The sequence below is a fragment of the Acanthopagrus latus genome, chromosome 23 (genome assembly GCF_904848185.1).
Source record: "Acanthopagrus latus isolate v.2019 chromosome 23, fAcaLat1.1, whole genome shotgun sequence".
In the NCBI taxonomy this organism is placed as follows: Eukaryota; Metazoa; Chordata; class Actinopteri; order Spariformes; family Sparidae; genus Acanthopagrus; species Acanthopagrus latus.
The window spans coordinates 14,187,776-14,202,295 of NC_051061.1; the positions used below are offsets into that span (position 1 = coordinate 14,187,776).

Consider the following 14,520-nt stretch of genomic DNA (forward strand, 5'->3'; position numbering starts at 1 on the left):
AACAAAAAGAGAAATATAAGTGCATGAAGTTGTATTTCCAGTCACAGAAAATGATCATTTACAAGAACAACATTACATTAGTAAAAATCTAGGTAGAAATATTTCTAAAAATGTATTTAATCGATTTTCTTTCACACTGCTTTTCTGAGAATAAAAGGATTTATCAGTTAGTCGAGGCTTGGTTGTTGCATCTTATTATCATTCTGCATTCCAACTGAAATGGTTTAAAATGGCCTCCAATAAAAGGGCTAAGTTATAAATACAGTTATTTTGTAACTCAAGTCACCTGGGGGAAAAAATGACAAGGTACGAGGCTCTATGGCGAGGAACACAAGCACAATAGACAGGTGAGAGTTTATAACAGTGCTGTTGGTTTTTTACAAGGTGCAAAGGTTCACGTTGTAGTTGGATCATAAATCATGTTGAGCAGATTGGAGGTGAATCTTTTGGCCTCACAGTGTTTTAAAAAGTGCCCAGAGGTCATACTTGAGTAAAAGTAGAGATATTGTGTTAAAACATTACTTTCGGAAATCAAAAGAATGGTACTTGTGTAAAAGCATTAAAGAACCTGAAATTAAATGTACTCAAGTGTCAAAAATACAAGGTCAATTAAACGTTTATTTACTACTTCATTTGTTATTTTTTTTGTCTGAAGCCTTTCCAAATATGTATGACACACTCTTCATTCCAATAGTAATAATGATGATAATGATCATCCTTATATAAATCTTAATTTGAGGTTGTTTATGCATTATCTTTAACTTGTACATGTTTTATTTTGTAACCCCTAAACCCTGTTCTCCCCCATGTTTTCTGGTCCAGTGGTTTGAGGAAATGTAGCGTTGCAGTTCCTCACTGTGGCCACTGGGGGGCAGTGAATACTCATAATTCAAAAGCTCTGACGTCAGCTGTTAAGAGACAACGCCACACAAACACTGCTTGTAAAACTTCTCCGAAAACAATGTTTTATAGTGTTATATTTAAATATAGTATTATCACATGTATTAGTGCCTTTAGCCGCTCACACAGAGCGTGCCAGAGATACTCAGCTGATTAAGACGGATAAAGTTGCACCAATTGCAAATAAGACACAGCTGACACAGAGAGAGAGACACACAGAGAGAGAGAGAGAGAGACAGGAAGTGTCTATGATGTGCTTTGGTAATTAGTCAGTAGCCTGCTTCAGTGATGACCTGCTGCCCTTTAGTCCACAATGTGATTCAGTACACAGGCAAACATTGAGGACCATGGCCCACAGTGTGAGCTTCAGCACCTGTCGAAGGGATTCTGAGTATGAGTAAGTATTCATTTAAAACAATTTCAAATGAAAGTAATCTTCTGCTGCTTGTTGCATCTGTATCTTCCTGCCCGAGTGGGTCTGCGCATGCTGTAGTCTGTGTTTAGAAGCACTAAATATAATGCAGCGAGTCAGAAAGACTAAACATCGGTTGATTAAAAATGGGTTTCAAGAAACTGAGACAAGTCCGCTTGCCTTCGATTCAGCGCCTAGAATTGGTTGATCAACATTCTTTCATCAAATTCAGTTAATAACAAACTAAACTGCTGCTTGATTCGTCTATTTATAATTCACACCTTTCTTCTTGGTGTTGCTTTAAGTCAAAGCTGCTGTCAAGTGTTGGGACAGAACATTTTTCCAGTGCTTTAACAGTGAATCTTTCTGAAATATGAACATCTTCTAATGTGGTAAATTAGACGAAATAGGATAATGGCTACTTTCCCTCAGGAACCTGGGAGAAGATGAACCAGATCAAGTCTCCTTCCAGCATGTTGGAGAGCCTGCAGCCAGCACCCAGAGGAGTCCTGAAATATTCGGGATGGATTTTATTACGGAACGCTCAGGTACAAAACACGTTACGGCTGTACTGTCAACACGCTGAGAGGCTTGTTCAAGTGACGTTTTCTGCTGTTCAGACAGCTCAAGTGACAGCAGCACAAGCGATGACACGCTGGACGGAGGGCCGGAGAACTCTCTGCAGAGGCACGGCTGGTCGGCTGCAACCCTGAGGGTGCTCTCCTCGATGCCCAGCCGCTCCACTGGTGAGATGAAACCTTTCCCTGCTGTTGACTTGTTACACGCGTTACATTAACAGTTTTTTTTTTTTTAAAAAAACAGTCCTTGTCCACACAGGGCCAAACAGCAACGCAGGAGTTTGCACGTCACGTCGGCCAAACCAACACCACCCCTCCAGACCGAACCAGGATGACGCTGTCCAGGCAGAAGCGGCGGAAATCACCCCTGAAGGTGGATAGAAAGTGCTCAGCTACGAATTGCTCCAAAACATTCAAAGACTGGTAATAATTTGGTTGTTTGCGACTTCTTGGTTCACAGAAAGCAAGAAGCAGCAGCTGGTGTCCAACCTCCGAGGCCTCTCAGTGAGCGAGAGGCTGCACAAGCTGCGAGCCATGCCGCTAAGCCTGGCAGATAAGATGGAAATCAGGTACCCAGCGGCGTTTTAAAACCTTCCTGCAAAAAATAGAGCTTTATTACTGCGGTAACACCTCCTTCACCCGTCTTTTATTAGGCGACTGGCTTTCAGTGATGTCGCTGAGAGTTCCCTCATCAACAGAGACATCCCATGCTACAGTCGGCTGAGCGTGTACATTTTAAGGGTGAGACCAAACAACGTGCCACATTTCTCTTTTATGAACATGTCACTGAGAGCTCACAGCACTGCAACTTAACACAAGCAAATTAAGAAAACATCTTCATCAATTTGACAACACATGTGCAGCATTTAGAAAAAAACGCCCTGCAAAGACCACAATGCAACACATTAGAAAAAAGCGATGCACATAGACCACAACACAAGAGAAGTGTTTTCAGAGGACACTTAAAAGTGTTGTACATGTCCGGACACACTTGTTGTTGATGCAGATCTTGAGTCACACCGCTATTAAGGTTCGTTTACTGTCAGCGGTGTTGGAAAATGAGATACAAAGTGTTTTTGATTCATTTTAACATTGCGATCGCATGATTCAGATATTGGCCTATTGCAGTGATCCGCTGTTAAACTATCGTTAGCCTTTTGCTTGTAATTGATAGTTTAACAACAGATCACTGCAATATTATGTAATATTATATAATATATTATATTAAATCCGCATCAACAACAAGCATGTCCGGACGTGTGCATCACTTTTAAGTGTCCTCTGGAAACACTTCCATTGTGTTGCAGCCTATTTGCATCGCTGTTTTCTAATGTGATGTGTTGTGGTCTTTGTGGTGTGTTTTTTCTAAATGCTGCACATGTGTTGTCAAATTGATGAAGGTGTTGTCTTAATTTGCTTGTGTTTTGCCCTTTTGCATGTGTTTTCTTAAGTTGCAGTGCTGTGACCCTTAGCAAAAAGTAGTTTATTCAAGTGTACTACAAGTATACTTGTTTTAAACTAAAACAGAGACAGTATACTTGAAGTGTACTTTTTATATACTATATTTTTATATACTTAAGAAAAGTATATTGAAGTATACTTGGTTTATACTGAAAAGTGTAAAGAATAGTCTAAGGCTAAGACTAAGTACATTAGTACACTTATACTTTAATACTAAAGCTTATACTTGTACTTTAGTATACTGTAACGCCCCTTGTGGACTGTGGCACAAAGACTCTTGGGTATTCTGTTGTTGGTGTGATTATGGTTCGTGAATGTGGTTGTGAATAAGATGATGTGTAAGACTGTTATGGGTTAATTCACATCCTTGTTCTGTGGTTAAATTGTGTCGAGTTAATTCACCGTGAGTGAAGGGGTGTTTTCCGGGAGAGACTTCCCGTCTGTTAAGTTGCTAGCATGTGTGGTGATGAATGGTGAATGTCTGACTAGAGCTTGACAAATTGCAAATAATAATATTTATTCTGTCTTGATTAAAGCACAGAATAAGATCAAGTCATTGACTTGTGCTTACATTTACTTTAGCAGAGTAAAAATGTCTTTCCTTACACACATTTGTTTTAAGGTATTGTTCTTGTTATAAACTTATATGTGAATAAACTAAAACATAGACTAGAAGTATATATTTAGTACACTAGTATATAGATGAGTGTACTTGTTGTATACTTTAAAGTGTACTTCTGTAAACTTAAAATGACCCCATAAAGTATACTTAAACTTAAAATGTTCCAATTTAGTCCGAAGAAGTATTAAATAAGTATACTTTCTAGTATGCTACAAGTACATGGTCCGTAGTATACTTGCTATACTTATACTCAAGCATACTTCATAAAATGAACTTCAAGTATACTATTTTTTGCTAAGGGGAGCTCTCAGGGCCACCGTACACATGTGAAATTTGACTTTTCACAAACGATTGTCTTTTTACACACTTGAGATTTACATTTTCACTCACATGTTGTCGGAATTTTCACCACATGGGGATTCCCATTTTGCAAATGTTGAACCAAACATGAAGCCACATGACCAAAATTTTGCATGTGAACATTTTCCCAGGTAGATCACATACAGAGTTTCCACATGTGGAGATGAAATGATGCACTTCAAATTTTTCACAGGATCCCCCACATTTTGACGTGTGATTGGCCATATTGTTTATAACTGAACATTTTACGACACGTTAGAATAAAATATCACGTCAACTGGACAGTTTCACAAAATAATGGATTTTTTTCACACCTGAATTAAAATTCCAACAAAAAAAAACTGTTTTTATACTATTGTTGCGTGAAAATAAAATATCGCTACATGTGAACTGGACATTTTTCTTTTCTTTTCTTTTTTTTTTTTTTTTTTTTACAAGCGAGAGGCTTATTCATGAAAGAAAATGTCCACATAATATATTTACATGTTCCCACATGGATTAAGTGCACATATGAACTTTTTGTCACATGCTGATAAGATTTTCCTCAGTGGAAAACATTTTTTCTTTGTGCATCGTCAGTCGTACGCGTGTTTTTCTCCCCTCAGTCTTGGCGCCACTGTCTGTTCGGCTGCCTCTCCGTCCTCAGCTCCCTCCGGCTGTGGCATTCACCCATGAAGAAACTGAGCGGACGATTCGGAACCGGCGTGCTCTCCTACTTCCTGTTTCTCCGGACTCTCCTGCTCCTTAACCTTCTCCTCTTTGTCATCACCGGCCTCTTCCTGGTCTTCCCTCAAGCCATCAACCCTCCTCATCTTTATGACTCTCATTCCGACACCTTCACTGGCTTAGAGCTTCTCACGGGCAGGGTATGTAGCCGGTACAGTACATCAGGACATACGATTATGCCTCCTTTGAACCAGTTCTCCGTCTGTTCTCTCCGGCAGGGTTACCTCTCTCAGAGTGTGATGTTTTACGGTTACTACGCCAACGCCATGATCAAAACCTGCAGCCCGCCAGACTGTGATTCTGGCAAGTCCCTGAACATGCCATACAGCATCCCTGCAGCCTATTTCTTCACCATCACCATCGCCTTCTTCATCACCTGCATCATCCTGGTGTACAAGTGCGACATGAAGTGAATTGCTCCTGCATTAGTTTTCTTTCAGTCCACTCTGCTGGGTGTATTTTAATGTGTACGCCCTTCTCCTGCAGCGTGTCCACATCCCTCGGGAGGAGGTTTCACGTCCTCAAGTCTCATGGGAATCTGGCAACGAAAGTTTTCTGCTCCTGGGACTTTAAAGTCAGCAAGAGGACCTCAGTGAGACTTCAGTCTGAGAAAATCAGCACTCAGCTCAAGGTACGCCATCATTTTCACATGCACTCAGATTCACTGAAGAGTGAATCTTTTAATCTTTTATTACAAAGTGATGATTCTGTTCCATTTCCCATTTAAAATGCACAACAAACATTTTTTTCCGCCATGAGCATTTCAAGCAGAAACGCTGATCCCCAATGCTAGATATTTGCTGATTAACCTTGTTAGTCCAACCATCTCAATTTTTGCATGGCTGGTGTAAACAGAGGAAGGTTTTAAATATGCATTTTCACAACACATGTGACAGTCTTTGTCAAACTTCCTCTTTTCAAACCAAAGGCAAATTTGATGTGAATGGCTGCGGTCAGGATTTATTATGAACGCTATATGGACCTGTATCAATTTTGCATAGAGAAAAATAGCACAAAGTGCGTAATCAGTGTAATCCATGCAGACATGGCAAAAGTACACACATTCTTTTCTAGTAAGAAAGCACAGGCTCCGACAAGTAATCAGAGTATAGAAGTAAAATGTGTCCCTCTGAAGGACAGTTTTACCGGCCATTTGTGTGCAAAGCTGACTGAACCTCACGTCGTATTAAGGTAGAATCAGTAGCATTTGTCTGAGCTGTTCGTAAAGGCACCAGAAAGACAGTTGATTGATGAATCTCATTCCCAGGGCATAAAATATTGATATTTTGGGTTGGTAAAGTGTCCCGAGCACAGCAAAGAATTGAGAAAATAAGAAAATTCAGGCAGAGAAAATCAATACAATACAATATCTGTCTTGTTACGTCTTTTACGTCTTGCTATGTCTGCCGTGCTTGATACGAACCAATTTTTGGAAGGCAGCGGCAATGACACAAAATAAAAACAATCAATAATTCGCCTCACATGCATGAAAACTAAAGTAACGAGCCTGCTCATACTTCTTTCTTTTCAAAATCCCATGTACATTACCCACAATGCAACTTGACATGCCTTTTTCTTAAGAACAGAGCATTCTCAAACGTCCTTTCTAGATATGATCCATGTCAGCTGATGACAGGTTGATTTCACTGCGAAGAACATTTAAATGAAGCAAACGCTGCTCTTCCAACAGGAGCTGCTCTCTGAGATGATTGGCAGAGAGGAAGCAAAGAGCTACATGCAGCGACTCGGCCACCTCATGGTGCATCTGTTGGCGTGGGTCATGTGTCTGGCCACCATATTCCTGGGCGCCATGGCCATCCACTATCTGTCAGAGTCAAAGTATAAGGTACAGCAGCTGCTGTGCAGACACACTTCAACGATTTCAGGCACATCTGAGCAGCTATACTGTTGCAGATGCTATGACGCCTTTTCTCGCGAATATCACAGAAATAGCTCTGAGCAAAAACACCTTCCCACCGCAGACTTTACTTCTTCTTTTTCCTTCCTGGCAGACATTCTACCATATTTTATTTTTTGTCTCCTGGTGTTAGACCAGCGAGTACTGTGTCATCAGTATCGTTTGTGTTTTTGTGTATTGTTATGTTTATCTATTTGTTGTTTGAAAAAGCCCTTTGGATCTCTGTGTCTATCTCTCTTACTCACTTACCTCAACTTGTGCAAATGAGATAATGCAAGTTAAACTTTCGACTGTAGAGAGCAAGGTTAGCCTTTTCACCAGCAGACATTTTGACTTTGCAGGGAAATGATTAATTCCATTAAATCAATACTTCTGTTGTTAAAAAAAAAAAAAAAAAAAAAAAAAGGTTTGTTGTTTTTCTCCTCGTCCTAAGCCTCACTGTGATCTGTCCCTTCCTTCACAGGCTGTCCTTAAGCCGAGTGCCTTTAAAGAAACGGAGCTGCTGCTCATGTCTGCAGCGGTGTCGGGCTTTAACCTGCTGCTCCCCGGCTTCTTCAACCTGTGTGCCTGGGTAGAGAACCATGACTCACCGAGCATTCGAGTCTATGTCTCCATCTTCAGGTGAGAAAAAGATCTGCAGTCACGTCCCACTTGGACAGTCATCACTGACTTACAACTGCAGTAAGTGAAGCCATTCCCGTCACTGCAGAGGGCAGAATAATTATCTGTTAGATGACAGAGAACATCCAGTGAGCTGTGACACTGAACTAACAATGTTTAAGTTCACCTGTGGTTGGTCTTTTTGCATTTAAGATTTCACTAATATTTAATGCTCCACTGTCTCCGTCTTAATCATAATCTCATATCTGAATCATACAAGAGACATACATGTACAAATATAATCATTTGGGTCTGATATAAACATGACATTACATTACCTACTCATTCTCCCTGACTGAACCTGACAAAAGATGTCTCCTGCTTTACTGCAAGAATCCATTCTCAGTGCATGTGTCACTGAAGAACTTGGTCTTTCTGGTGTCAGACTCTGCACAGTGAAGGTCAGCAGGTCCTTACAGATAATCTGATTTGTTATTTTCTCAGGAACCTGTTGCTGAAGGTCAGCCTTGTTGTTGTGCTGTGCTTCCACTGGCTGGAAAGAATTGCTGTGGAACCAGAAAGTCGTGGTTTACAGGTTACAAACATCCTCATTCTCGTAATTATAGTTGTGGCGCGACACTGAATTGTGTTGTTTGCTAAAATACACGTTTGACTGTGACCCAGGGCCCCGATGGTGCGATGTGAAAACAACCTCAAATCTCACGGATTCTTTGTGTTTGTGTCGTCCACAGTGTTGGGAGAACTTTGTGGGTCAAGAACTGTATCGCCTGCTCCTGATGGACTTCATCTTCACAGTGCTTTACACTTTTTTGGGGGAGTTCCTGTGGAGGCACGTCACTGCTTTATCACCCACAGGCTGTTTAACTTCAGATTCTGTTGTTTGCTGGGTATAAAAAAAACGTTGTCTGCTTTTCCCAGGCTCTTTACCAAGCACGTGCTGAGGAGGAAAAGGAAGCCAGTGTTCGACATTGCCCGTAATGTGCTGGAGCTCATATATGGACAAACTCTAACTTGGTAATCACACTACATCCTTGAAACCCCACCACTTATTTAACATCAAAACTGAACTAAACACTATCGTCTGTGGTTCGTCCTCAGGCTCGGGGTGCTGTTTGCGCCACTGCTTCCGGCGGTGCAGATCATAAAACTGATTGTGCTGTTTTACATGAAGAAGGTCGGTACGGCAGGCGCTTCGACATCATGCAGTGTTTGTGTTAAGATGTGCATGCCGCTCAACGTTGTGCTGTGGTTTCTCCCATCAGAGCAGCCTACTACTCAACTGTCAGGCCTCCAGAAAGCCCTGGAGGGCCAGTCAGATGACAACGCTGTTCATCTCTCTATTGTGCTTCCCCTCGTTTCTCGGAGCTGCCGTGTTCGTCACGTATACAATTTGGACGTGAGTGCAACAAACGGGTTCCCCACTTTTTAGTGACTCTCGACGCCCCTCCACCGACTGGCATGTAGCAATGCCAAGAACTCGAAACACACATAGCTTTCTCATATTAAATGACATGTCTTGTCGTTGTGTTGCAAGCATATTTACTATACTATAGTCTAGTGTGTGAGTTTCAGGTTAGAGTCACATTTCAGAGTAACTTTTGTGACCTGAACTATGAAAAAAGGCAGTTCTCAGAGTCTGAACTCTCAAACGTGGCATGCTGAGAATGTTTTTTTAGAAACGTATTTAAATGAGTTGCTTTAACTCCACAGTGCATTCATCCAAGTCTTCATTTCTAGTCAAATCACAAAGCTAGAAATTTTAAAGGCATCTCAGTTTAATCCACTAAATTTCATAATTACTTTTTATGGCGTGGTAAACATGAAGCTACCATGAGCAGCTATTAAGGTTAGCTCAGCTCAAAGACTAGAAATGGGTTGTCACACAGAGCTGTCTGGAGAGGTGCTGTTAGAAACTATTTGGAAAAGGTCAGGCTTGTCAAGTGATTGGAAGAGCCATCTTAGATTGCTACTGTAGGCTAACCAATCAGATCAACTGTAGGAGAAACATTTTTTTCCATTGAGAAAAATGTGGGGAAGCAGTGAGCCTTATCATCTACAAAGACAAAATGAACAGTAAAAAATGAATTCATGATATTTTCAGTGGTTATTCATCAGACTATTTCTTGAACAGTTGCAGAGGTACTGAGAGATGCTCGAACTCGTCCATCACCTTTAAATCCAATGTGCCCGCGTTGTGAGCCAGAATAGTTGAAAAGGTGTTTCTGTGTTTCTGTCATCCATAGGATCAGACCCTCGCCAGGGTGCGGCCCCTTCAGGAATCTCACCACGATGATTCAGTCTAGTCAGCTGTGGGCCCGGGAGCTGGAGGACACCCACCCCAGCATGTCTTGGCTCAGCTTGGCCTACAACTTTCTGGTGGAGAAGCCTTTTTTCTTATTCCTCGCCTCTGGAGTCCTTCTGTGAGTGGTGACGTGATTGCAAACAGGAATTGTCCGGTTTGGACAAACGTTCCTTGACTGATGTTATTGTTTCGTATTTGCTTTGTATTTGCTGGAAACTGGAATTAATCTCTTATTGTCTGTTTTTCTTTTCTTTTTTCAGAATGGTGATATACCTTCACACTCAAGTTGTTGACGGCCAAAGGAGAATCATCAGTCGGTTAGAAAAGCAAATTGAAAATGTATGTATAAGTAATTGAACATTTTTTCTGAACCTTCTGGTGCGTGGTTGTTGGAGGATGTAATCCGTGTTGGTCAAGCGCGCAAAGCTGGGAGGCGGCGCAAGCCCTCATGTCCAAAAAAGCCCACGAGGAGCCGTATCGTTCATCCGGGGATTGAAAATAAACATTGGGTGTGCCTTTACCTATACCGTATAGTAGCAACAGCCAATGGGAGGCACTAACAGGACAGGGGAAACATGTACATAAATAGATACTCAGATATTAATATTAAAACAGGCTGTGAGAAATTTAGGATTTGGTCAGTCCCCTCTTGACCAAGAGGACCACTCTCTTTGCCACTGGCTACAAATCAGTGACACTTTATAAAGAACAGTATTAACATTGATCTTCTGTATTTTTTTTTGTGTCTACAGGAGGGTAAGGACAAAAAGTTCCTCATCACCAAACTGCAAATACTTTACGAACAGAGCAGTCAAGTTTGTCCCGATAGATAAGGTGGGTAGCCTTTTGATCCTGAGTGTGGCTGTAACACATCCTCGATGTTTGCACACATTTTCATCATCACCCTTATAATCTGGAGAGAAATTTGCACTTCTTGGTCACAAAACGTTCCCCCCCCCCCCGCAGTCTGCGGCTGAACAACAGTCACGCGTCTCACCGGTGAAAAGCATCTTCGGTTTGATGCCATCTCCTCCATGCTGGGATGCTTGCCAACATCATCATGTCAGCTCACCCCCTCAAGAATGTTACGCAGAAGCTGCAATGTGAGCGAAAGCAAAACTAGTAGCGAGAAATGTATTGCGTAATGTTTTCACGAGTCCTTCACATGCTAACGAACACAAACGACATCTAGTTTATAGCACGAGTTACTAATATTTATTTATACCTGATTCCTATTGTATGTATGTATGTATGTATGTATGTATGTATGTATGTTTATTATATGTTTAAATGTTTGTTTAAGAATAATCTTTTTGAAGGTGTTATATGAAAAGACGGATCTGTTTGAACACGTCTGCTGTGTTATTGGAATGAGGAACCCTCTTGATGTGCGCTCGGTAAATATATCCTTATCTGGAAACGTTGCTTCCTTTTTAACTGAATTCTCCAAACACAGCAACTACTCTTCTGTGTCCTTCTATCAGAACACATACAATATGATAATCTGCACTTTTGTTACAGTCTATAATCTCGCACAATTTTGTGATGGTTCCTGACAGAAATGGGCCTCAAAAGCATACAACTATGTTAATGCTGCATTCACATGCTCCTCGGATGTCATTCTCCCGTCTTCAGTGTGTTCATGTGTGACGCGTCAGTGTTTCTGGGCAAAACTTGGAAAATTCAAGTCAAATGTCAAAGTCAGAGCAACTTTGGGAAAATGGGACCATACAAGGAGCACGTGAATGCAGCATTATCTCTCCAATTTTCCGAGTTGTTGTTCCGACTTGAGGAGGTGCATTCAAGTGAGCTATTTGTGGCTGAAATTTAGCCTTGAGTGTCACTCCACGAGCATTTCAAACACAATTCCTAAGAACACGTTCAGCATGACGTTATGTGGCGATGAATGCCAAGGATCACAAAACACTCGCAGCACTATATCAGAACTAAACGCGTGACTGATTGGGTGCCAGATAACTATTCCAGCGGATTCTATCTTAAACAGATATCTAAATGCCAAAACACAGAAGGTATTTGGGTCCTTTTGTGTTATCTTCTAGTGACCTGATTTATTTACAATATGTTTGTTTTGTATATTTACTTACTTCTTTTCAGACGTGGAGAACAAGAGAAACAAAGGGTAGGGATGTCTCTTGACAGATAATGTAGTTTTTGTCTGTCTTGTGATATGTTCCCTTGCTATTTGCTTTGGTGTGTTTTCTAGTTAATATTTAGCTTTTAAATGTCTTCCATATAACACCCCCCCCCCCGCCAAAAAAAGAGTTGTGTTCATAAAATTAACTTGACAAACGACGTTGTGATGACATTTACCTCATATTTCTACCTAAAGATGTCTACTTGAAACTGCAGCTGAGAACCTGACTGACTTGTGACTGCATACCATTTATATACGTCACAAGTCAAAAGAAAAGGCTATTTTGTCTGCAAATCTCAGGTGCTCATCAATGTCAAATAATTAGCAAATACCTTTCATTTTTTCACCCTGCTCGTAGAGCTAGTTGTCTAACTTAAAGACCAGTCACTCGCACAAGTCTCAGTAAACTGACAAGAAAGACAACAGTGGGAGGGGATTTCCTTTTTGTGACATAAGAGGCCACTATATGAGCAGGCTGGTCTGGGTTTTGAGGTTAGTCTGCTTGGGACATCAGCTTCATAAACATCTCGGCAATGACATCTGGTGAGTAACTCCTTTTTCTTCATTTTGTGCCTAATTTGTAATTGTAAATTTGTCTTTGGCCTCATTTCCCATTTTGACCCCCTTATCATCTTTTCCTCCCCGCCCCCTCCCAGGTAACATGGATGTGAAGAAGGCATCCAATAAAAGAGTGTTCATCAGTCTTCCGAAGAAACACTTCCCTGGTTTGGAAAAATATTATGAACTGGTAAACAGTTTGTCTTTCTTATTTATCTAAAGAGAACATGAATGTGTCTTTTTTTTACCTAAGCTCTAATATTGAACGTCTCTATTTCCTATCATTTAACAGGACCATGGACTGTTTGTATCAGACCTGATTCCCCACATAAATGAAGGATACTTACAAGCCTACTTCAGGGAGTGGGGCACCGTCACAGCATGCAAGGTAAAGACAGAAGAAAATCCAGCTTCATTAATGTTTATATATTTTTGGAGATCTCAGAGATTTGGTCACCATATTAAAAGAAGTTCTCTTGCCTGTTGAATTGCATCCCAGATTAGGAAGAAGCCAGACGTGACGGGAAATAAGGCAGTGGCCTATGTGAGGTTTGCTACCGAGGAGGAAGCAGATCGAGCAGACTGGGCTGGTCCTCATAACGTTGGAGGAGGCGATGTGATAGTGAAACGAGTTGTCAGCCCAAGGGTGAGCCTGTGTCAGTGTTTCTCTCTTCTTTCGGAGCAGCTGGTTTTACAAACCAGATGTTGATGTTGTGACAACGCTGTGCTTGTGCCCTGGGTAGGTTTAGGCACCACTTGGTTAAAGTTAGGAAAAGGCCTTTCCTGGTTCTGTCACCACAAATACAGCTGGAAAATTCTTGTTAAAAATACCCAGATTTTCAGCTGGAAACTGTCCCGAACTTCTCATTTAAAAACTTCCAGCTGATTCATGCTTACAAATGCAGACGCACCGTCTCGAACAGTGGTCGCTCAGTTTGCATCCATCTTGCCGGCCACTCCTCATGAAATCTCTATTTGTTTGTCTGTCCACATAACAGATCAATACTGATATTGTAGTAATAGCAGTAGTTGATATTAAAAGCATGCAATATTGCTGTCTACGTCTTCATCAGCTTGCAACAAAAATCTGTCTTTCAGTTGGACGACAGCTCCGATGAAGAGGTTTCAACAGTCTCTGCTAAGCCCCGACCACGACGCTCATTAGGTATGGGCTACATCCTGGAGGACGCTCAGTGGTTAGATGATGAGTTGGAATAAATGAATCAGCAAATGCTGTGGAACTTGTAGGTCTTAAAGTATGATGTGGCTCCATCCATAAGAAGTGAAGATACTCTGTAACCTTGAAGATCGAAGGCACAAGAATATATAAAACACACACAGACTCAAACGAACCACAAAACTCTGCATCACACACAACAAAGTCCTACACCTGTTTGTTTATCTGTTTACATGTCCTTAATGTGAGCTGCAGCGATACACAATTTTTGTTGTGAGGATTTTCTTTGGTGGATGATAAAGTTTTATTCAATTGTATGAGTGGTTGATTTACAGAAACAGAGGAACTTACTTGTATGTAAGCTGACTATGATTGTAATTCATGTTTTCAAAGGGCAAAGCTGTGTTAATTGTTGTATCAAATCGACATATTAGAGCATAGATTTTATGTTTTTTGCTCCCTCTGGACAGCCAATTTTGGTGAATGTAACATGATCTGCATTTTAAATATTACACAACACCCTGCAGTTGCGTAAATAATAAAATGATTTTGACAGCTTCAGTTTTGTCTTTTTCCTTCCTCTTGTGTTTCCTTTTTACTGAGAAGAGAATCAGGTCAAACAAGGCTGATGAAATCTAATACGTTTAGTGTGCATGTAAGCCTAAACAACATTTACATGTTATATAAATGTATTTTATAAGAAAATAACATTTAAAGAAGTAATTGCCTT

General features: G+C 40.9%; 2 protein-coding genes across 3 annotated transcripts; both read left to right on the forward strand.

Annotated features, from left to right (window-relative positions):
* The first annotated feature begins 972 nt into the window (after positions 1-972).
* Positions 973-11,320, forward strand: LOC119013602 (transmembrane channel-like protein 6). 2 transcript variants are annotated; one of them, XM_037088294.1, is made up of 20 exons: positions 973-1,297; positions 1,745-1,860; positions 1,933-2,058; positions 2,135-2,263; positions 2,351-2,459; positions 2,544-2,631; positions 4,939-5,199; positions 5,278-5,456; positions 5,546-5,690; positions 6,750-6,905; positions 7,441-7,598; positions 8,082-8,172; positions 8,330-8,427; positions 8,517-8,612; positions 8,697-8,772; positions 8,861-8,994; positions 9,842-10,018; positions 10,161-10,239; positions 10,653-10,734; positions 10,867-11,320. In XM_037088294.1, the coding sequence occupies exons 1-19, from the start codon at positions 1,248-1,250 to the stop codon at positions 10,731-10,733; spliced, it is 2,349 nt and encodes a 782-aa protein (XP_036944189.1). In that variant the 5' UTR covers positions 973-1,247; the 3' UTR covers position 10,734; positions 10,867-11,320. The 2 variants fall into 2 exon arrangements, with proteins under 2 accessions (XP_036944189.1, XP_036944190.1); XM_037088295.1 differs by having other exon boundaries at positions 980-1,297; positions 2,150-2,263.
* A 141-nt stretch (positions 11,321-11,461) lies between these two features.
* LOC119013607 (heterogeneous nuclear ribonucleoprotein A2 homolog 1) lies at positions 11,462-14,351 on the forward strand. Its single transcript, XM_037088303.1, has 5 exons — positions 11,462-12,598; positions 12,712-12,803; positions 12,906-13,001; positions 13,113-13,259; positions 13,712-14,351. The coding sequence occupies exons 1-5, from the start codon at positions 12,589-12,591 to the stop codon at positions 13,829-13,831; spliced, it is 465 nt and encodes a 154-aa protein (XP_036944198.1). The 5' UTR covers positions 11,462-12,588; the 3' UTR covers positions 13,832-14,351.
* The last annotated feature ends 169 nt before the right edge of the window (positions 14,352-14,520 follow it).